General features: G+C 36.4%; 4 protein-coding genes across 4 annotated transcripts; 2 read left to right on the forward strand and 2 right to left on the reverse strand.

Annotated features, from left to right (window-relative positions):
• Positions 1 to 2,219: 2,219 nt before the first annotated feature.
• On the forward strand, positions 2,220 to 5,007 carry LOC137742630 (ferritin-like catalase Nec2). The gene is made up of 3 exons (XM_068482544.1): positions 2,220 to 2,581; positions 3,595 to 3,820; positions 4,449 to 5,007. The coding sequence occupies exons 1-3, from the start codon at positions 2,250 to 2,252 to the stop codon at positions 4,818 to 4,820; spliced, it is 930 nt and encodes a 309-aa protein (XP_068338645.1). The 5' UTR covers positions 2,220 to 2,249; the 3' UTR covers positions 4,821 to 5,007.
• A 1,451-nt stretch (positions 5,008 to 6,458) lies between these two features.
• Positions 6,459 to 9,917, forward strand: LOC137742629 (metal tolerance protein 4-like). Its single transcript, XM_068482542.1, has 7 exons — positions 6,459 to 6,795; positions 7,112 to 7,281; positions 7,431 to 7,629; positions 8,319 to 8,497; positions 8,591 to 8,741; positions 9,048 to 9,178; positions 9,362 to 9,917. Exons 1-7 carry the CDS (start codon positions 6,594 to 6,596, stop codon positions 9,539 to 9,541), a joined length of 1,212 nt encoding a protein of 403 aa, XP_068338643.1. The 5' UTR covers positions 6,459 to 6,593; the 3' UTR covers positions 9,542 to 9,917.
• A 142-nt stretch (positions 9,918 to 10,059) lies between these two features.
• LOC137742631 (protein PHOTOSYSTEM I ASSEMBLY 2, chloroplastic-like) lies at positions 10,060 to 12,948 on the reverse strand. Its single transcript, XM_068482545.1, has 5 exons — positions 12,794 to 12,948; positions 11,808 to 11,902; positions 11,237 to 11,399; positions 10,652 to 10,744; positions 10,060 to 10,427 (listed from the first exon to the last, which is right to left on the reverse strand). Exons 1-5 carry the CDS (start codon positions 12,906 to 12,908, stop codon positions 10,297 to 10,299), a joined length of 597 nt encoding a protein of 198 aa, XP_068338646.1. The 5' UTR covers positions 12,909 to 12,948; the 3' UTR covers positions 10,060 to 10,296.
• Positions 12,949 to 16,292: 3,344 nt separating this feature from the next.
• Positions 16,293 to 21,601, reverse strand: LOC137742084 (casein kinase 1-like protein HD16). Its single transcript, XM_068481829.1, has 16 exons — positions 20,991 to 21,601; positions 20,252 to 20,380; positions 20,075 to 20,148; positions 19,863 to 19,932; positions 19,711 to 19,766; positions 19,226 to 19,297; positions 18,969 to 19,063; positions 18,820 to 18,883; positions 18,602 to 18,731; positions 18,300 to 18,518; positions 18,072 to 18,214; positions 17,701 to 17,875; positions 17,528 to 17,618; positions 17,055 to 17,212; positions 16,662 to 16,850; positions 16,293 to 16,557 (listed from the first exon to the last, which is right to left on the reverse strand). The coding sequence occupies exons 1-16, from the start codon at positions 21,363 to 21,365 to the stop codon at positions 16,498 to 16,500; spliced, it is 2,100 nt and encodes a 699-aa protein (XP_068337930.1). The 5' UTR covers positions 21,366 to 21,601; the 3' UTR covers positions 16,293 to 16,497.
• Between the last annotated feature and the right edge of the window lie 232 nt (positions 21,602 to 21,833).

Below are 21,833 nucleotides of genomic sequence, written 5' to 3' on the forward strand. Positions count from 1 at the left end.
TGCTTCACAGTTTGAGTTGTGATTGTTTCTTATGCTGCTTTCTTGTGCCGATTCAGACAAAGCAGGCTATTGAGCAAGTAAATTTGAGGGAAAGTGATTTTAAGGTCAGTTGTTTGCTAATACAAATAGGTTGATGTCTTTGTGGATGTATACATGCATGTGTGGGTGCTTTCAAAAACATAGGATTTAAAATTCGATGGTAATGCCCGATTAAAACTTGAAAAAGTTGGGCAACCCGAACCCAACCCAAGTAAATCCAAACCCGATTAAACCCGAGCCCAAATAAACTCAATTAAAACTCAATCCGAACCCAATCCCGAATTGTAAAAGTTGGGTTAGAATTGGGTTGACCTTCCAACCCGCCCAACCCGTCCGAGTTGCACCCCTAGTCACGACATTAGGTTTTTTATTTTTAGCATTTTCAATTTTAATTTTATTTAGAAGTCTTTATGTAGGTCCTTCAAGGTCATTTTGCAAGAGGGAAAATTTGTAAACAAAAATGTTTAATTTGATGCAGCTGGGATGGGTGGCGTGGGTGGGGAAATAAAACAAAGACATGGGTTTAGCAGCACTACTCTTACTTAATTTTATAATAGTTAGAGAATTTTATTTATTGACTTATTTATCTTTAATGAATATTGTATCTCCTAAATAGGATTTCTTGGGTGCAAAGTATTTTACTTCTTGCACATATGTACTTTTTTTTACTTGTACTCCAAGGTATTGTTCCCTGGTTCTCAAGGTCTCGTTATGTATGTAAAGGGTGTTGAATACCCTTTTTTTTTATCTATCAAATTAGCCATGGCACCCAAGGCCAATATGAAAAATCAGTTAACTGAAAAGATTCTTATTAAGTTATGAAGAAAAAACCATCAAACCCCAATTGGAAGCAAACGATCTTCTGGATTGGTTAGAGGATAGTCATGTATTAAGGGTGTCACAAGCAGTAATATCTTAAACGATCAACCGAGCTCCTTCAAGCAGCAATATCTTAACTTTTTATTTGTGACATTGCATATTTTTGTACTCATTGATAATTTTATATCTGTGAATGCATATTTCCTTAAGACGAGACCAAGAAACATTATACATTATTACAATAGGAAGTTTATTCCAATACACAACTGGTCTTAAGTTCAAACCATAATTTTTAATGACTTTAAAAATATGTTATTCCATTATAGAGTATTACTTTAATTATTATACTTAATTTGGAGGGTTGAAACGACAATTTTTAATGAATTAAAGGTACATTTAAAAAATAAAAAAATAGTGTATTGAGTTAAGGTAGATCAATAGTTAAATTCGCAACTTATGTGTAAAGTTAAGGACTTATGAGCGAGAAAATGATAGTCTTGTCATTTAAAGTGTGTCACGTGACATAAATTGTTATAAAATTGAATAAAATAACTTAGTAGAATGAATTTGTCAGTTGTTAATGGGTTTAGAGGACTTATTTATTTGAAAAATAGTTCAAGGACTTTCACATGGGGAATAATTCAGTGATTAAATCGACAAATGGACAACACAAATCGGGTGACATGAAGCACATGTCACAAATTTTCATGCCTATTACGTGGACAACACAATTTGGGTAACGTGGACCATGTCTGACCGTTGACCTTCACACACGAGACAACATGCTCTGATACCATGAAAAAAGTTAAGGTTCCACCATAAAACTAATTGACAATATAAGAAATAGTCTGATTAATTATTTATAAGCAAATGCAATTTTTTTTTTCTCAATGTGAAATTGATACTCTCAACAATATATAAGAAAGAAAGCAAAGTGTGATTATTATTTCTCTTTTTATTCATACTATAAGTTTATAAGACACAAAGTACTAACACCACATGTCATAATCCGATCATCACAACAACAAAAATTACCCAATTCACACCAGTTTAAAACATTTTACTACATCACTACATTAATTAATTGGGTATCTAATTACTTACCAAGCTCCTTCGATCGCCCAAGCATATTGTAATGCATCGTACTGCAAGTTGCAAATATAGGAGGAGAACAAGTACTAGGGTGAATGAGAAAGAGCTAAGTAAATGCAACCAAGTTTCTTGCGGTACCACGAATCCACTACCTATAATCCTTTCTCTTGCTCGTACTCTCTCTCTCACACGAAATTAATGTACCACGAATCCATGACCTATATAAGCTGGTTAGCACTAACGTATGTTTCATTCACTAATATCCACAACTGTTAAAATATAGTTCATATATTGGTTGCATGAAATTAGAAATGGCAACAGCTGGTTCAATATCTTATTATTTCAGCACTGCATTTCTTTTTGTTCTTGCATTCAATCTTCTCAGCTTTCAGGCCATGACTGCTTCAGGTCAGGAAGCCAATGACGGCGATTTGATTCAATTTGCCTTGAACTTGGAATTCATGGAGGCGGAGTTTTTTCTGCACGGTTCTCTTGGCACAGGGCTCGACACAATCAGTCCAAGCCTCACCCAAGGAGGTCCGGCTCCCATTGGGGCTCAGAAGGCCAATCTCGACTCTCTTGTCGCCCCTATCATCGAGGAATTAGGTTATCAAGAAGTTGGTCATATCAGGTTTTTCGAAAGATAGGGTTTAATTTCTATATTAATCACAGAAAATTCAAGAAATAATCAGGCAATCAAATAACTAATTTATGCGTACACTTGGGCTAAAACCAATGTCAAAGCGCACATGAATATGGGTTAAAAACTTGAAAATACGATCAAGTTAAGAACTTTGTTATTTCTAATGCATTACTACAGTGCGTTGATGATCACCTATTTTTTAGAAAAAAACGATCACATCCTTACAATATAGTAGCATTCCAAATTATAAGATTTTATCAAACCACTATTGTTGAACTCTTTCTTATATGAACCCTTATGAAACAGTACAAAATATCTTTTCTTAGTATAAAGTTTTAAACTTCCAAAATAACCCAACCAAAGCGACTCTTCACTGGTACCATTGCCCATTTGTTTTGTGCTTGGTTAGCCGCACAGCCATGCACGGTAAGGAGATGTATTCAGGTAGCCATTCACCCAAGATACTCTAGTTAGATATTGGTTGGGCTAAGGAGTTGTTTGATAACTATTTTGTTTTTAGTTTTTAGTTTTGGCCTTCACTTTTAACTTTTTTGAAAACTAAAAATTGAAATCTTATTTGGTAACTACTTTTAATTTTTAGTTTAAAAAAAAATGAAAACTGAAAACCAAAATGTGGAAAAACAAGGCCAAATTTTGAAAACTCAAGAAAGTAGTATTCAGTTTTCATGTTTTTGAACACTGAAAACTGAAAATAGTAACTAACAAGATTTCGATTTTTAGTTTAAAAAATAAATAAATAAATAAAATGACAACGAAATGATTATCATACGACCTTAAGATAAAACTTTTCATTTTCATTCAAATTGAAAATTTATAAATTATGTTTTCAAAAAATACAAAATTAACACTATAGTTTAAACACTATCTAATAATAATACTAATACTAATGGGTCTCTCACATGTAATAACATGACCCATTTAATTAATATCATAACCATGCATGGTGGTATTAAATACTCCTATATTTCAATGGATTTCAGGGCAATTGTTACACGAGTAGGAGGATTTCCAAGGCCACTTTTAAATCTCAGCCGTCAGAATTTTGCAAAAGTATTTGACCAAGCAGTGGGCTTCAACCTGGTCCCTCCATTCGATCCCTATGCAAACTCAGTCAATTTTCTGTTGGCAGCCTATTTGATCCCTTATGTGGGTATCGGAGGTTACGTTGGCGTCATCCCAAACCTCACCGCTCCTGCTAATCTCGGTGTAAGAAATAATTATTTAATTAGTTAAATTTAGAAGTCATTTGATAAACATTTAGTTTTCGGTTTTTATTCAGTTTTTTTTTTTGTTCACATTTTTAAAAGTTGAATTCTTGTTGATAATTACTTTCAATTCAAAAATGAAAATTAAAAATTGTTTTATTGACTACTCAAAAGTAAAAACTAAAAATTGAAAATGAAATATTTTCAAACGGCCCCTTAGTACTTTTCTTCATGATCAGTTCTAATCTTTTCATTAAAATTCACCCCAATTTAGAACAAGATGTTATGTGGGAAGAAGTCTCATTCTAAGGGTCAAATAAGCTTCTATGGCTTCTCAAACGAGAAGAGAAGTATATTAAACTAATCTATAATATTAAAGGGGACTTGTGTGTACAGAGAGTGGAGCACAATATTCTTGCCAACTTGCTAAACTGAAGTAACAAACTTTTATGGCTTCAAACATAACTCTATAACAAAATTACACAAAATTTGCATAAAATGTTCAATTTGGACTAAGATCGACATTAACCGATCTAGCCACAAGGATGTTAAGTAACAAGTTATTGGTTTTCAACATTAATGAAAATCAATTCATCAATACTAATTAAATTGTTGGTGTGCATATGTAGTTGGTTGCATCACTTTTGGGTGTTGAGGCTGGGCAAGATGCTGTGGTACGTGCGCAACTGTATGAGATAAGGAATCAGAAGGTGTTTCCTTACATCCTCACGGTGGCTGAGTTCACCAACCGAATTTCTGCACTTAGGAATCGGCTGGGCGGGAGTGGCAACAAAGATGAAGGGCTCATAGTACCCACCACCCTCGGGGCGGAGAATCGGACGTCTAGTAACGTCCTATCGGCCGATCCTAACTCTCTTTCGTATGCAAGGACACCAACTGAGATTTTGGGGATCGTGTATGGAACTGGAAATGCAACAATGCCTGGCGGGTTTTTCCCTCAAGGAGCAAATGGCAAAATTGCGACCACCGTGCGTACATAAATGTAGGGATATAATTCCTCTACTTAAGCACTATACATATTGAAATATTTTAATCCACTAGTACGAGTGCAGGAATCTCAGATGTAGTTATATCCAGCGAAATCCAGAATTCTAATTACAGTACGTGATTAGAATTTAATATATGTAATGGATCATGAATAAATCTTGAGAATTTCATATTAATAAATTGGCCTAATTAGATAAATGGTTCATGTGGTAATCCGATAGTTGGAAGGTAGTCATCGTGATAAAAAAATTTGGATTTAAGTTCTTGTGATAAAATCTGTTAGGATTTAAACTCAAAAATAATATTTCTGTTAATTCTCTGTTATCGTCGGGAACCAGCCCATCCTGCAACTGGTATAACTTTCCTTCCGTTCTTCCATGCCTTCTTTTACATGAGGTAGAGGTAGTTGTACTTTATCATTATTGTTTTCATGCCATCACTTAACCCATCATATATGGGGCTTCACGATTCAAGGCCCTTATATATCCAGTGTATCAAAGTTAGAAACGGAAACTTAATCTATACACATGAGCCCTAAGAGTTAAATGAGAATTATTTTAAAAGTGAGATTTTTTATAAATTCGCTGTTATTTTACAGTTTAACGTTAATTTTCGTGCTAATATTATAAAATATTGTGTCAAAAGTATGAGATAACAAAGAGTCTACGAAGAGTTCTACTTTTAAGAGAGTCTTGTTAACGTTTCTTTGTATCCATATAAAACATTATTTGACCTTATATTTTATAATTTGAATTTGTCTCTCAGCCGTTGACATAAACACATTATTAGCCTTTAAATAAAAAATATTTGAACCACATCAGGTTGATCATTTCTTGCTAATTTATTCATCAAATTTATAATTAAACAAAGAAACCCATATATTGAATAATAAAACTTATCAGTTGTTGCCTCTAAATAGCAGTTGGCATGCCATGCGACCAAACAGATCCAGTTGCCCTAATTTGTTATTATTACATATTTATGAAATTGGTTATTTAATCAAAATTAATGGACAATGCATATATGTTTTGATTTTTTTTTTACTTTTCTAATTTTGTGGTGTTGTTCGGCTTGTTTTGCATGTTTAGATTTTTTAGGCTTGACTTTAGAGAGGTTAAGTCTTATGTCCCTCCTCTTTTGTTTGTATTTTTTTTGTTTTTGTTTCTAGAATGGTAACGTTTATGTCCTCCTAACTAGATGTCACTTTTTTTTCGTTATTAATAAATTTCTCATGTACTGTTGAGGTTTTCTGAAAGAATATATATGTGTTTCAATAATGCTACTCTTACTATATTTCTTATACCACATTTGTACAATCTCTTCAATAAAGATGGAACCTACCAGTACATGCGGATCTCATTCCTATTGGAAAGATAGTAGAAATGTGACGTCGTATTCCCCACAAACAAGTAATTCAAGTCTTACTATATATTTGTATCACTTCAATAAAAAGAGAACTTGCCAACACTTGTGTTACACCTCTCCCGTAGAGATGGGTTGGTGGGCCCTAGTACAGAAGACTGTTGTAAGCGTGCGTACGTGTCGTTGTGGGATCATTTGTCCTTTTCCAAGACATTAAGAGAATAAGATAAGATAATCGGTTAATAAATATTTGGTGCGAAATTCAATTTACGGTGAGCTCACCTCCTCTGTTCTTTTAAGATCTGCTTCCTTCTTCTTCTCACCCAGAGGCAGAGAGAGAAAAGTGGAGAGACAGACACAGAGAGATTGATTCGGAATCGGGTTAGATAATTCCGTTCATTCGAATGGAGGAAAAATCGGAAACGGGTGGTGTGAAAACGCCGCTGTTGGGCAGCGGCGGACGCAGCCGGCGACTGAGCCGAAGAAACTCGTACAACTCACTCAGGAACGACTTCATTTCGAGGCTCCCTGACAAGGTCCGTGCCGGTATCGACCCCGAGTCTCCTGACGACATTGACTTCTCTCGTACCTCCGCCTTGAACCGAGGTCTCTCTCTGGCAACTGGGAAAATGTAGAAAGCAAAATTCGTTATTCTGTTGGAAAATGTTAAATGGTTGGGGAAAGAGTTATCTTTTATGCTTTTCTTTCAATTTCTGAAGAACCAAGAGCCGGTTTGGTGTTTGGTTTTAAGACAATTATGTTTGATTTATTTTCCTTCATTTTCTCAGCAGCCAAACAAACAGAGTAGTACAATTTGTTCTTGAAGCTGCAATTGTAATTGGAATTGTTTTTGTGTGCGAGTGAGTTTATTTGGTTTGTTCCAAGCAATTTATTGATCCTGGCAGCTCTATGTATACTGTAGGAGAAAAGGAATACTATGAAGCCCAATTTGCAACACTTAAATCCTTTGAGGAGGTTGACTTTGCGGTGGCATCCGACTGCGTCGACGAGGACGATCTCCAGGAACAAGCACAACATGAAAGAGCAATGAAGATATCCAACTATGCCAATATAATTCTCTTGGGACTTAAGGTACTTAATTCGTCACAAGACCTCGGGTTCAAGATTAAACACTCTTAATCACTTGCGCTACATGTTGCATTAAAAATTGCACCCGGAAAATCTCGTTCGTTTATACGACAGAATAAGCCATTCTAAGATAATAATTTTGGAATGTGTAGATCTATGCTACTGTAAAGAGTGGATCGATAGCCATTGCTGCATCGACCCTGGATTCTTTGCTCGATCTCATGGCCGGTGGAATACTTTGGTTCACTCACCTGTCAATGAAGAACATCAATATCTATAAATATCCTATCGGAAAATTGAGGGTGCAGCCTGTCGGTATAATCATCTTTGCTGCTATCATGGCTACACTCGGTATGTCGCTATACCTTTTATTGCCCTCAGCCTCCGTTGCTTTTTCCCGTCTCCCTTGCCCCGCGTTATATTGTCAACTTCTTCGCCAGATGAATTTGTCTTATATCTTCCTTTTAGCTTCCATTTTGTTTGCTGAAGAACATGTCAGAACCCATTGTCTGCATTATTTCGAATTTTCGCTTTGGTTTTTGTCCAGATCAATAATGGGCGCTATCAAAGATCATGAGAAATATCTAATAATCCAATCTAAGTTGAACCGGAAATGATTCAGAGCTTGATCATATGTTCCTCATTTGGATTAGGCAAAATAAACAAGGAGCAACGCATTGAATTCTTATAATCTGATTGACGGTTTTCTATAAAGACTGGATTGTAGTCAAAGTTTATGGTTTAGATATCTTTTTGTCTGAGTGTAAAGCGAAGAAAAATTTATTTCGTGTGCTCAATGACACTTCAATCTGCAGGAAAAATAATAATTTTGAGGTGAATACTATTTAGTCCTAGAAAATTTCTTGGTAGTATACCGGTGTTCATGATGTATGTACTCAAAAGAACCAACTTTAGAGTCACAACGGTATCATAAAAGGTATGCAATTAGGCTTGCAGAAAACTTTATAATTAAACTAGACTATGTTACATATATAAACTTCGAACCGGCTTAACTTTTATGCGCTTCCGCTTCATTACAGGTTTTCAGGTGTTGATCCAGGCTTTAGAACAACTAATAACCGGTGATGCCACGGAAAAGATGACCTCGGACCAATTGGTGTGGTTGTATGCAATCATGATATTTGCCACCATGGTAAAACTTGCACTCTGGTTATACTGCAGGACCTCAGGGAACAAGATTGTCCGTGCTTACGCAAAGGTTTTTTGTTTCTTCCCTTTTTAGCAAGTTCTTTTTACGGGATTTCAGTTCTATTTTTTCATGTTATATGACTTCCTTGAATGCAATTACCAGGATCACTATTTTGATGTGGTAACGAACGTAGTAGGATTAGTGGCTGCTGTTCTTGCTGATAAGTTTATGTGGTGGATTGATCCTACTGGTGCTATTATCCTTGCTATATACACGATTACAAATTGGTCCGGAACTGTTCTAGAAAATGCAGGTACTTTTTCCAGCTTTTCTTCCTTGCCTTTTGATCTCAGATAAACCTTACGTGACTAGTGGTCATGCTATCAGCTGGGTTTTCTGCTTATAATGTTAAATAAGCACGTATGAAACACAAGAATTTTAAATAGGATCATAATCGTTTAAATCATACGTTTCATGTTATCAATTTATAAAATTTTCTTCTGTTTTCTTGAGTGTGCATGATAGTACCTTATTGAAATGAGTTGAATTCATGCTTGACAGTAGACATTTGAAAATGTTCATAATGTTTTGTACTTAACATGGGATCGACATCATGCAGTTTCCCTCGTGGGACAATCAGCGCCTCCGGAATTCTTACAAAAACTGACATACATTACGATAATGCACCCTCAAGTGAAGCGTATTGACACAGTTCGTGCTTACACATTTGGTGTTCTTTATTTTGTAGAGGTTTGTCATATTACAGGCAATTTCGATCTTACATTTTCATGACAGAAAACTTGTTTCAAACCTTACAAAATCACGGAGTTAAACCGTATCATCTGCAGATTGCATTCTATATCAAGATATAGATTGTGAAATTTTATATTTTGTTTTTTAGTTTAATTAGAACTTTTATATTTGTTAAAACAGGTTGACATTGAACTCCCGGAGGAGTTGCCCTTGAAAGAGGCACATGCCATTGGAGAGACCCTCCAGATAAAGCTTGAGAAACTTCCAGACGTTGAGCGAGCATTTGTTCATCTTGACTTCGAATGTGATCACAAACCGGAGCATTCTGTACTCGTCAAGCTTCCGAACACTCAGCCCTGATTCTCCGCATCTCATTTTTCCGTACCAAGTAGGCAAATGGCCTTGCGAGAAGGCCCTTTAACTGTCTTTTGCAAAGGTCAATCCCAAGTGTTTGAGTTTATTTGTTGGAAGATGAAGCGATATCTGCAGTAATATATTTACTTTTTTGCGGGAAATGATTTCCTCTTTCGTTCAGGTCAGTTTAATAACGGAAGATTAGACTGGGGACTGCGCGCCCTTTACATTTTTGCTCGAGAAACTATTGCGGCCTGCGCGAGCAGTTTAGTCTTCTAGGAAGCAATTCGAGTGGAAATCTCTGTTTGTCTTTCTTTTTCTTATTCCTTTACGTGATTTTGATGCGTTTCACATACCATTTGTTGAACAGTTTCAATGCATGTAAGCTTTGTATACGAACAAACAACCGCAAGTTGTTCATCGGTTGATGTTATACAATGCTTCTTATGTCCGTAAATTTCTTATTTGTTTCGCTGCGCGAAGAGAAAAGAAAATGTCTGCAGAACAACAGTCCGTAGCTACAGGCTCTGTTAAAACCGAAAATATATATTGAGATGTAATAAAATCGACATCCATTAAGCGGAAATAGTGTGCAAATGGGAGCTCTGCTACGACATAGCGGAAGGATGGCTATATATATGGTTTACATACATCTTTAGCTTTTTAACCCTTCTAAAATGATTGTACACGAAAATCGAACGGTCACAATGCCGGAAATCAACTCTCTTGTGGGGAGGTCACGTTGATGCAGAACGATTCTGTTATGAATTTGGCAGTAGCCGGCCATTGTACATCTTATCGAGTAACTGTCGTGCATCAGGCCTCCGGAGAAGACCTTTGTTGTTCGGTACACCGGTCCCTAAACAAACCGGACATACGAGTTTCCCACGTCCTGTTTACAGCAACAGAGAATTACTTCTCGAAGAAAATGCATTAACCATACAGTGTTTTTAGTTCTACAACTGTATACTGGTTTTTTACACAATCCAAGTGGAACTTTTGCCTTCAAGGAAACGCTTAACCAGTTTGAAATATTGAAACAAAAAATAGTAAGCATGAAACAATCTTGGAGTATATGCTGAAACAGAATATGAGTATCAATGATGAGTGACATACCGTAACAGTTTGGACATTCCGTAAACTCGTACACATCCTTGGCCCGTTTTCTGTTAAGAGCTTTCCATTTTCCTGTACCACCACACATATCACCTGAATGAAAAGCAAATTAACGTCTCGCGGATGAAGGGGATACCATAAGTAACAGAAACACTAATTTCCATGAAAACCGAAACCCAAGTAGCATACAGTTCTAGCTGATTTTTTCAATGGCACGCTATCATTCACGAATTCTTTATGCTCCGATAAAACATCTACATCTGAACTCTCTAACATAAAACAGCTAATATATAACAGGTAGAAGCAAATCTGTTTCTCCTCTAACGAGCAAAAATATCAACTCGACATTGTTCAAAGAAAATTAAGAGCCAACACAAAGACCAAAGAATATAGGAACTCATAATTTCCAAAAGAATATAAGAACTCGTAGATAAACAAAGAAAATCACTATTTTAAACAGTTTGGAAACAAATTTGAACGTTGAAGTTGATTTTCTAGCTGAACCTCGGGACCAACATTATCTGCACATTCATCTGTACAAAAGAATTTTGGGGGCAGAAATCCTAGATGAAAAATTATACTTACAAAGCACAGCACCACTTCCCCCACAATTCCGGCAACCAGGTCTATCGCTTCCATCCAGTGCAAGTGCCTTTGGAGCAGAAGTGGTTGCAGAATTGCTTATCAAAGCAGCAGTTGAACATAGACATGTGAGACACAGTCGCCGAGAGATTGAGACTTGAGGTTCCTGTGGTCACTGAACCTTTGTAACTTTATCTTATTGATGAAAAAAATCATTGAGTATCAAATTTTACCATACAATATAGCTAATCTGATAAGAATGATAAATTTGTTTCAAAAGTTCCAATTGGCAACAGTAATCTACACAAGTTGATTTCTCAGAAAACTAATATATCAAGCAAAATTGAGGCCGTTTCGCAGTGGAGGAAATCATGGGAAAGACTGCCTTCAACAAAATACTAGAAACGTTAACTTAAAGTAGAACCATTAAGAGCATGAATTCAGTTCTAGCCGCACTTTGAAGCCATAAACAGTGGCCATAATTTCTTTGAATCATGCGTACCTTCAAAGTCAAATAAACTAGTGTAATCACTAATAATCAACTAGATACTTAAATCTAACGAAAGATCCTTACCTTCAATGGTTGAGATGAGTGTTCTGAGTCCCCCGGACTGCTGCTCTCATTCTCAAGATTCGCTCTTACATGAAACCCAACAGACTTTGAGTTGACTGCCAAGTTTTGGACATACAAATGAAAGTTAAAATCATTTCCCTTCACCAATTAGTGACAAAAGATTCAAAGACATCAATCTAATTTTCATAACAGTTGGGTGCTGCATTACGGAATGAGAGTTAAGAATCAAAATGTTCACTGGCTACAACTCCAAAAGCACAATTCGAGTACTCAGAAGTCTGAATCCATCTTGTCTTCCTTCTTTTATGAAAAGGCACATACTATCACCGGATATCGGGTTCTAGAGTTGAAAAGGATCTCCCACTGCATTCTGAGTGGAAGTAAAGATTATGATTTCATGATATTACCTTAATTTTTGTCACAGAAATTCAATTTCTCAAATCTTTAGTGCCAGAAAGGAAAACAAATCCCATGTAAAATCTCTTCACTCGGAAAATCGATACAAATAGCCAAGCAGTAAACCCCTACTCAGATTAAGACCAATTTCGAAACTTCTGAACAAAAAAACAACATAGAACAGAAAAACCCCATCATAACTTTACTTCATCAAAATTCTATGAACATCATGTAATTTGGTTTTCCTTGTTCTTTCAAATTTTCCTGTAATTAAGCTTATACACCCAAAAATGAATACGCAGGCATTAGAGACAAAGCAAAACCAAGTAGTTAGCAATTAAATTTGGTAAAGAAAAACCATGAGTTAAGTGACCGTTATGACAGTTAATAAAGCAGTTAATATACGCATAGCGAGAAACAAAGGAAGCAGGAACTCGTACATACTATGAAGAAAGAGATAAGGCAAAATAAAGAAAGCTACTTGGAATTACCATATGCATGGAAATTACGAGAAACTGGCAGCTTTCAACAAGTTCGTTAATGGGCACTCAAGTTTTAGAGAGAGAGAGAGAGAGAGAGAGAGAGCTTACAGTGGCATGGAGAGGAGGATTTTGAGAGGCGAAGTGGGATGGCTGAGAGATGAGAGGAAGAAGAAGAAGCCATCATCCTCTCTCTCTCTGTCTCTCTGGTGTGTCCATGTGTCATAGCAGGATACTCTTATTTATCATCTTCTTCTCCAGTGCGACTGGGTGGGACCCTACATCCACCTCTTTCAGTCGTCTTTCTATTTTGGTCCCTCCCTCCCTAGATATTATATTTCTCTCTTTTTCTCCGTTCTATCAAGTTTTACAAGATTTTTATTTCCATCTTTTATGTTCTTGAGGAGGTTAATTTACAAGATTCAATTTAATTCATCAGAATTTAGGAAACAAAATATCACTTAATAATCTAAATCTACATGCACCGTGCTCGATACAAGTTAACAAGCGACTGAATTGTTCAAATCGGCTAAACCAAACCAATTTGAGCAGTCAAATCTAGTTTTGTACGCTGAAAGAGTGTAATTTTAAACAAATGAAACCAAATGACAATTGGTTATGTTCGGGTTAGCCCTGTTTGAAAACCCCCAAACCAAGCCTATATTTCTTGCTCTCAAATTCTTCATCTTCAATGGTAAATGTATTTGATTTCACCTTCACCTCATTGTGAGGTTTTGAATTCATGTAAAGACTTTTTGTTGATATTTTTGTGGATTGAGTTCCATTTTGGTAATGTTTTAGGCCCCACTCCAGTTTTTGTCCACTTATTTTTATGTTTTCGGTTTAAATATTCTATTAAAAATACATTTGTGGCTTGATAAATGGTAAAATTGCTTTCAATTTCATTACAAAGTTACTCTTAATCATGAAGGAAAATATTTTTGTAAATTAAAAAAAATTTATTTTTCTCAAAAAAAAAAAAAAAAATTTATGGGCTCACCATCACGGTTTCTAGGCGATTTTGCAAATTTGTACAAGAGTCGTCGTAAAATCTACTTGCTTTCACCTTCACTACTCCGTGAGGTTTTGAAAATTTATGTAAGACTTTATTGATACTAATTTGGAAGGAGTCCCACTTAAGCAATGCTTTGGCCCCACTACAATTTGTATCAATTTATTTTTCAGTTTGCGGCTTAAATGTCCTATTAAAAATACATATGTGATTCAATAAATGGTAAAACCATTTTCAATTACCTTATAAAGTTACTCTTAATCCTAACGGAAAATAGTTTGTATAAATAAAAATTTCAAAAATAATGTTGGCTAACCATCACGGTTTCTAAGTGATTTTGCAAATTTGTACAAAAATCGTCATAAAATCTGTTTGATTTAACCTTCAACGCACCGTGAGGTTTTGAAAATTTACGTGAGACTTTTGTTGATATTCTTGTGGATGGAGTCCCACTTTAGCGTTTTGGATCCCACTACAATTTTTGTCAATTTGTTTGTCAGTTTGCTGCTTAAATATTATATTAAAAATACATTTGAAGCTGAATAAATGGTAAAACAGATTTTAATTGCCTTATAAAAGTACTCTTGATCATGATGGAAAATAGTTAGCTGATTTTGCAATTTGTACAAAAATCGTCGTAAAATATACTTGCTTATGTGAGGTTTTAAAAATTTATGTAAGACTTTTTGTTCATATTCTTGTGGATGTCCTGCTTCGGCAATGCTTTGGGCCCCACTACAACTTTTGTCATTTTATTTTCTAGTTTTCGGCTTAAATATTCTATTAAATATACATTTTTAGCTCAATAAATGGTAAAATCGTTTTCAATTGCCTTATATAGTTACTCTTGATCATGACGGAAAGTATTTTGCAAAAATAAAAAGTTTGCATTTTTCTCAAAAAAAAAAAAAATGTAGGTGTGTTACATCACGATTTCTAAGCTATTTTGCAAATTTGTACAACAATCGTCATAAAATCTATTTGATTTCACCTTAACTGCACCGTGAGGTTTTGAAAATTCATGTAAGACTTTTTGTTGATATTTTTGTGGATAGGGTCCCGTTTCGGCAATGTTTTAAGCCCCACTATAGTTTTTATCCACTTATTTTTAAGTTTTTGCTTAAATATTCTATTAAAGACATTTCCAACTCAATAAACAGTAAAACTGCTTTCAATTGCCTTATAAAGATACACTTATTCATGACAAAAAATATTTTGCAAAAATAAAAAATTTGCATTTTTCTCAAAAAAAAAAAAAAACATGGGCTAACCATCATGGTTTCTAGGCGATTTTGCAAATTTGTAAAAAAATCGCCGTAAAATCTGCTTTCTTTCACCTTCACCGCACCATGAGGTTTTAAAATTAATTTAAGATTTTTTGTTGATATTCTTGTGCATGGAGTCTCGTTTCGGTAATGTTTTAGGCTCTATTAAAATTTTTATCCATTATTTTGCAGTTTTGGCTTGAATATTATATCAAAAATGCATTTGTTGCTCAATGAATGATAAAACCACTTTCAATTGCCTTATAAAGTTACTTTTAATCATGAATGAAAATATTTTGTGAAAAAAAAAATTGCAATTTTCTTTAAAAAAAATTATAAAAAAAAAAAAACCATGGGCTATCCATCATGGTTTCTAGACCATCCGCCATCATCATAAAAATCTACTTGCTTTCACCTTCTCCACCCAATTTTAATTTTGGGACCTATTACAACTTTTGTTCATTTATTTTTCAGATTTCAGCTTTAATATTCTATTAAAACTACTATGTATACTATTTTCAACCTACTTGGACAAAGACTTTTAGATCCCAAATACTTCCCGCCAAAGGTTAAGCTTCCCATTTACTCCCTCATGTGTTTCATCTATTGACACTATATCATCTGCAAAGCGTAAGCCAAGGGATATCATCTTAAATATGTCTCGTTAATGCATTTACTTTCTACTCGTACTCCTTTCTTCTTGAGAATTCTCCAAAGAATTTATCTTGGGACCCCATCATACGCTTTTTCCATGTTTGTAATGATCATGTGTGAATCTTTTTGCATATTTCTATATCGTTCCATCAATCCCCATGTCTCTTGCTCCAGTCTATACCCAATTACTCTCTCCCAAAGCTTCATTATCTAATTCATTCACTCAATACTCTTAATAGTTTATGCAATTTGGTACAGTCGCCCTTATTATTGTAGATGGTATTCAATTGATTCTGAACTGAAACAACAAAATCAAACCGGTCACGAAGTTTGATTTGCTCGGATTAATCACGCTAGCGGCTTGAGTTCTAAACCAGAGCGATCCAAGCCGCCGCAATGTTATATTAGTTCGTTGTGCAGCTTATGAGTTGAAACAAAAGTGACAAACTGGGAGCTTAATAGGATCCCTTTCTCAAGTTTTGCCACCTGATTGAGGTCTCAATCAAAACAATCGAGGCCGTTGAGTTAAACAGATCCATGTGCAGTTAAAGGCCTAAACCGAACCACGACGAGCCCTAATCACAGCAAAAGGTCTTACGTGCACGATATGAATCATGGTTTGGAGGAGCAAAGAGATGCGCATCTTGCATTGTAACAGGAGAAAGAACAAACTACATAATTAACTTCAAAGACAAACTCTGAAATAAAAGCCAACTATACGGCTCATAAAACATTTTATCGTACACAGAAACTGCGCAACTGCAGCTAACTCCTCTCGTACAACAAATTCTTCATCCAAAATATATTGACCCCGCGAGGGAGAAAAAGAAAAACCAAGTCGTCTACAAATATCGACTTACCAATTCCTGATAGTTACACAGGAATCAAGATACAGTGCGCCCGTAACACAAACAAGCGAGATACAGATTCTTTGCCCATTTTTCCTGTTCATAAGAAGACCAGAATTTAGCGAGGATGTCAATAATCTACTATTATTATGTGACTAGAAAAGATAAATTTAAACCCAAATTGAACTATTATTTCATACCTTCACATGTGTGCTTGGAAATTGAGATGTACGCAACGTCTCCTGAGTTTCGTCACCAGGTTTGCGCTTCGGAACACTCAAGATAAGAGCTGCTTGGTCCCAAGTTGCAGCTGTTGATGTTATGCGGAAACCACCATCCCAACGTCTGTGGATGCCTTCACTCGGATAGAGAAAATCAAGTTCCACAACCTACAAAAACAAAATGGCAAAGTCACATGTTAGCTTTCATGAAATGCTACTGATCGCAATTAATACATGTATGAAGTTGCATATCTCTTTGCCATAACCAGGATCCACTTGTTTTAAACTCGGGTCAAAAAGTTGGATGCTCCATAAATGGCCTAAACCCCACAGCGAACAGAAGATACTGCTAATAAGACGGCCACAGGTCACCTGATCACTGAAGCCTGCATTGCGAGACATAACAACACCCCACCGGCTCCCAGCAGTTGCCATTGAGGTCACATGAAATCCTTCTCTCCACTTCTTATTTATCCACTTGAAGGGGAAAGAATCACTTACTTTGTAAGACTGTTGCGTATACTGAGTTCCTGCACCATTAGGGTTACAGTTGAATAATTTAGTGACTGAAAATGAATTAAATTGATGTGGATTTTCAAATTTGCAAGTACAAATGCTGTCTACTAATTTCAGATTACAAAATGACAAGATCCCCTTCATAAGAAGAAAACATGACTCGTTATCAATATTTAATAAAAAAAACCTCTGTCAAGAGACTCAAAACATGAATGTCCAATACAAATACAATAGTGTCAGATACAAACACAAATGCATCATGCAGCTTTATTAATTGACACAATTAAACTTCACAGATCATGCCCCAAATAATCACTAAAGCAGCATACCTTTGGACATCACCACAAGGGAACTTCCATTATTAGCACCGGCAATAGAACTAATGTAATAGTTCTTCTCCCATTGTTCCATGATCCATTCCTGTCCAATTGGAACAAGTCTGTCAATTTTTTGAGTATAATATCTTATATGAATATAAACACGCATGGAAATACAAATCCACCTTGTGCAAGAAGAAGGGGGAGAGCTCATAAACTTGGTTAGTAAAATTGGTTCCAGCGTCCATAATAAGTGCCCAGAGATTAGAACAAGATGACACACAACTTATAAGCAGACCATCTGCAATCCCTCTCTCCACATGCTGTGCCAACCTCGCATCAGCAACATTGTAATGATACCTAGTAATAAAAGATGAGCAAGCCATCAGGAAAAATGCAGTCAGGAATTCTCATTCTAATCATCCTTTCCACTCCAAGTTTCGATCAAAGATAACTTTGATCTGCAAGGAAACAATTAAACTCCACCATCTACTGACAGAGAGGAAAAAGGTACAACATTAGACAAAGGGTACAACATTGCAAAATGAGTTTCTACCTCTGTTTCATCGGCACCCGAGCATTGTAAACTGAAATCCATTGGGTGGCAGGTACTCCTAGCCGAACCTTCTTTCTTGGCTGCCCATCATCATCTTCCTCAATATTCAATCTACCCCGTTTCTGGCCAACCTGACTGATAATCTGAAAAAATTCATAGTAAATAAGTTTACAATCCCAACGGACAAACAAAAAGAAACTTTATATATTACAATGTAACTAAAGTTACCTTTTGAGCACCATCAGTTTTAATCGGCCTTATAGCAGGATTTGATCCAATCAAGCCCTCAAACAACGATATTAATTTCGAATAGTTAGGCTCTTCATCAAATTTCATGTTCACCACGACCTCAAGAAATTGTCTTAGAGGTGGGGGGCAGAAGCAGCACAGCATTTCAGGAGATGTTGCCATCTTCTTTTTGCAAACTAGGAAAGATTTGTTATCACCCTGAAACAGGAGCAAGTATAGTTCAGATAAAAAACACAATTAAAAGGAGTAAAGCAGACTCTAAACTTAATCCTATAATGTACCTGATAGCCCTGCCATGGTAACCTGCCTCGGTGGAGAAAAATAAGTGTATAAGCAAGAGATTCAAGATCATCTCTTCTGCTAGCAGTTCTTCCCAGATGAGCATGAACACTAGCATATCGCACAGTTCCTCTGGAAGTGGAACATAGAAAGGATTTAAGGCCAAAGATAAAAATTGTAGTGAATACTATTAGCCCAAAAAATGCAGATATTAGTGTACCTAAACATATCAGGACGTTGATCATAATCAACATGCCCCCCACTAGTGTCTTTCCACTTTGTCGCTGCAAAATCAGGTGATGAAGACATAAGAAATGGAAGTAAATGAAACAACGCGAGACAAGCCATGGATGAAATAAATTTACACACCTAATCCAAGGTCAACAAGAAACAACTTCTTCTCCTGAGCTGTAGATGGCTGACCAAGTAAAAAGTTTTCGGGCTTTACATCTCCATGCACATAGCTAATGTCAACAAGTCATGATTTGAAATTGCATTAGAAATCTACTAAGGAACTTGTTCTCTTTAAACTAAAGGATTGAAGAAAATTCATTCATAGTAAGCCAAAAAATTGGGAAAACAAACACCAGTAAGTGAATAAAATTGTCAGCAACTCATTCACATACCCTCGTGAGTGCATCTTCTCTAGAATTGATAAGGACTCAACAGCTATACAAGCCACCATTTCTGCAGACATTCTGTGCTCATTCAAACACAAACAACAAAATATAAGAATAAATCTTTCAAAAGCTGAAGTCAAAAGTTAGAAACACATGCACGTGCTCTTCCACGTAAAATCAAAATCAGTTAAGAACACATACCCACAGACTAAATCAAAAGCCATAAACCTTCACATAACTCAAGCTTTCTATTTCCCTAGCATCTTAAAGTTAACTTTAGGGTAATCCTTAAAATCGTGACTCAAAACAAAATGGTTCAGATTTGCCTCCATTCAGACCCCACAGAATACACAGAGAAAAAACATAAAACTGGAATTTTCGGCTGAATGAACGATATATTCAGCTTTTGCATCTAAAGATAACAGTATATGAACGGATAATCATAAAGAATAAGGTCTGGATAAAAGGGGATAATAATCTTAAATACTCACATTTGCCCTGAAGAATTCCATACATCCCATAAACTAGGCCCTAGCATGTCCATAACCTGCGTATATAGAAATAAGAAACGTATTTGGAACAAGGAAACAAGAAACTTCAACCAATTATTGGAAAGGGAATGATGCAAGAGATAAGACAGTACCATAACATAATAGTCTCCTTGCTTTCCTTTATAATGTACTTTCGGCACACCATGACTACCACCAAGCGTGCTGTTCAACAATAAGAAATGACAAATTAATTAGCAAAGGTGCAAGTGTCTCAATGTGCAATATACTGTAATGCACCTAACCACATCACCCTGAGAAATAACAATGGAAAAACTGTAAATCTAATAGGAAGAAAAGGACCCACTTGTAAACTTGCCACTCATATGGAGGACCATAAGTACAGCCTTTGCTGTTTCTGTGCTCAAATTTAAGTGCTACCTGATATAAAATTCAGAAATAAATCCATGAGGACAATTACTGATAAAATAATAAAGATTTTACAGTACAGCCTTCTTTCAACGTAAGAAAATTTGGAACTTACCTCAATAGCACCAGCACCACTTAAACGATCAACTCCACCCGTAACACGACGGCCAACAAACACTTGACCAAACCCACCTTTTCCCAGCTTCCTTTCTACCTTATAGAGTGGTGACCCTCCTACTTGAACCTGAAAAAGCAGAACAAATATCACCATATTACTAAACATAACAAAGTTGACACAAAATCTAATCCTTTTTATTATGAAATTTAAATTGTTACAATCAATCATTAAGTTACACCAATTTGAAGAATTCTTTTAAATACCACCAAATTAACCCAACTAGGTGCATGCACAAAGCATAGCAGACAAGTATTAAACTAAAGATACCCACTTTACTTGCAAAAACTTTCGAGTATGACTACCAGACTCGCAAGTGGTGTTACTAATTCATGTGTTAGATTTAGGGGTGAACACATGTTATAACACGAATAGATTTGTAACACACCGGTGATCCTCGCACTGAAAAAATCTTTCCTTTACTGGTCCCAAAAAGGGAACTAACTGATTAGGATCAAATTCTCACAAGAACGTCAAACTAAACACAATAAATGCTTCCAAAACCAAAGAATATAGTCCACTACCAATAAATTGAACAATCAAAGAACAACAATTAAAATAAAAAAAAAATAAAAAAAAAACAGAAAACGCAATCATCAGCAGCAATACCACCCAAGTTCCCAACTTAAAAGGAAAAACCACAACCGAATGCATCGAAATAGCAAGAAAAAATGGCTACCTTTTCAGGGAAAGGCGCAGTACTGCCCTCTTCCTCTTGCCCAGCAGCCTTATTAGCACTCAGGCCACCACTATCGTCGGCCATCACAGCTTTCTTATCTTCCTCGACTTTTTCCTCTCCCTTACTGCCTTCCGAATCAGAGTCTTTCACCGATATCACAATCACAGGGTCTTCCTCCGGCACCGGCACCGGCTCCTGCTTCTCCTCTTCTTTCAATTTCCTCACAGCCAACCTCGTCCTGGGCCTCACCACGGCCTCGGCGGCGGCTTCTCGGGCGACGGTGGCACGCGTCCTCCGCGACCGCGGCGGTGGGTCGGAGGGCTTGCTCGCTACCCTAGCACGGCCTCGGCGGACTCCTCTGCGAAGCTCCGGCATTGCTCAAACCCATAAAATGAATTCGTACGGTGCTTCAACGATTCGATCATTATATTAATCCCGCGAAGCTTCGGGAGTCTTGGGCATGGCTGGAATTTTGAAGAAATGGATCGGGTGGGAGTGGAATTGGAGGCAATCGGAGGTGAATTGGGTCGGGCTGGGGTCCGATTGGGGGGATTTGGGTTTGATTGTTTGGCGCGGGGGGGAAGATTTGGGGGTTAGGGTTTGGTAGAGAGGACGAAGAGGGGAGAGAGAGGCGCCGAGTCAAAGTGTTGGATGATGCGGGAAAACAAACCAAATGAGAAGGGGAGGGTTCTTCGGGTGTGGACCGCGTGGCAGCATTTGCTTCAGGACAAATTGGGACATTAGTCAAATTTGTGAGCTCAAAAGTACAAGATTTTTAACAAACGAAATTAACGAAAAGTCCAAAAAAAAAATTCATTTTAATGAAAAGTCATTTTTAAAGGT

The sequence above is a fragment of the Pyrus communis genome, chromosome 8 (genome assembly GCF_963583255.1).
Source record: "Pyrus communis chromosome 8, drPyrComm1.1, whole genome shotgun sequence".
NCBI lineage: Eukaryota > Viridiplantae > Streptophyta > Magnoliopsida > Rosales > Rosaceae > Pyrus > Pyrus communis.

Excerpts from the sequence above, each read along its gene's own strand:
- LOC137742084 (XM_068481829.1), bottom strand. The coding sequence starts at position 21,365 with ATGCCGGAGCTTCGCAGAGGAGTCCGCCGAGGCCGTGCTAGGGTAGCG. Across the intron at positions 19,933-20,074 it reads TATGAGTGGCAAGTTTACAA|CACGCTTGGTGGTAGTCATG; the intron begins GTGGGTCCTTTT and ends ATTGTTGAACAG. Across the intron at positions 16,558-16,661 it reads TTCCAAGCACACATGTGAAG|GAAAAATGGGCAAAGAATCT; the intron begins GTATGAAATAAT and ends TCTTATGAACAG.
- LOC137742631 (XM_068482545.1), bottom strand. The coding sequence starts at position 12,908 with ATGACACATGGACACACCAGAGAGACAGAGAGAGAGAGGATGATGGCT. Across the intron at positions 11,903-12,793 it reads ATCCTCCTCTCCATGCCACT|TCAACTCAAAGTCTGTTGGG; the intron begins GTAAGCTCTCTC and ends AAAACTTGGCAG. Across the intron at positions 11,400-11,807 it reads ACTCATCTCAACCATTGAAG|GAACCTCAAGTCTCAATCTC; the intron begins GTAAGGATCTTT and ends CAGTGACCACAG.
- LOC137742629 (XM_068482542.1), top strand. The coding sequence starts at position 6,594 with ATGGAGGAAAAATCGGAAACGGGTGGTGTGAAAACGCCGCTGTTGGGC. Across the intron at positions 6,796-7,111 it reads TACCTCCGCCTTGAACCGAG|GAGAAAAGGAATACTATGAA; the intron begins GTCTCTCTCTGG and ends TGTATACTGTAG. Across the intron at positions 9,179-9,361 it reads GTGTTCTTTATTTTGTAGAG|GTTGACATTGAACTCCCGGA; the intron begins GTTTGTCATATT and ends TTGTTAAAACAG.
- LOC137742630 (XM_068482544.1), top strand. The coding sequence starts at position 2,250 with ATGAAATTAGAAATGGCAACAGCTGGTTCAATATCTTATTATTTCAGC. Across the intron at positions 2,582-3,594 it reads CAAGAAGTTGGTCATATCAG|GGCAATTGTTACACGAGTAG; the intron begins GTTTTTCGAAAG and ends AATGGATTTCAG. Across the intron at positions 3,821-4,448 it reads CCGCTCCTGCTAATCTCGGT|TTGGTTGCATCACTTTTGGG; the intron begins GTAAGAAATAAT and ends GTGCATATGTAG.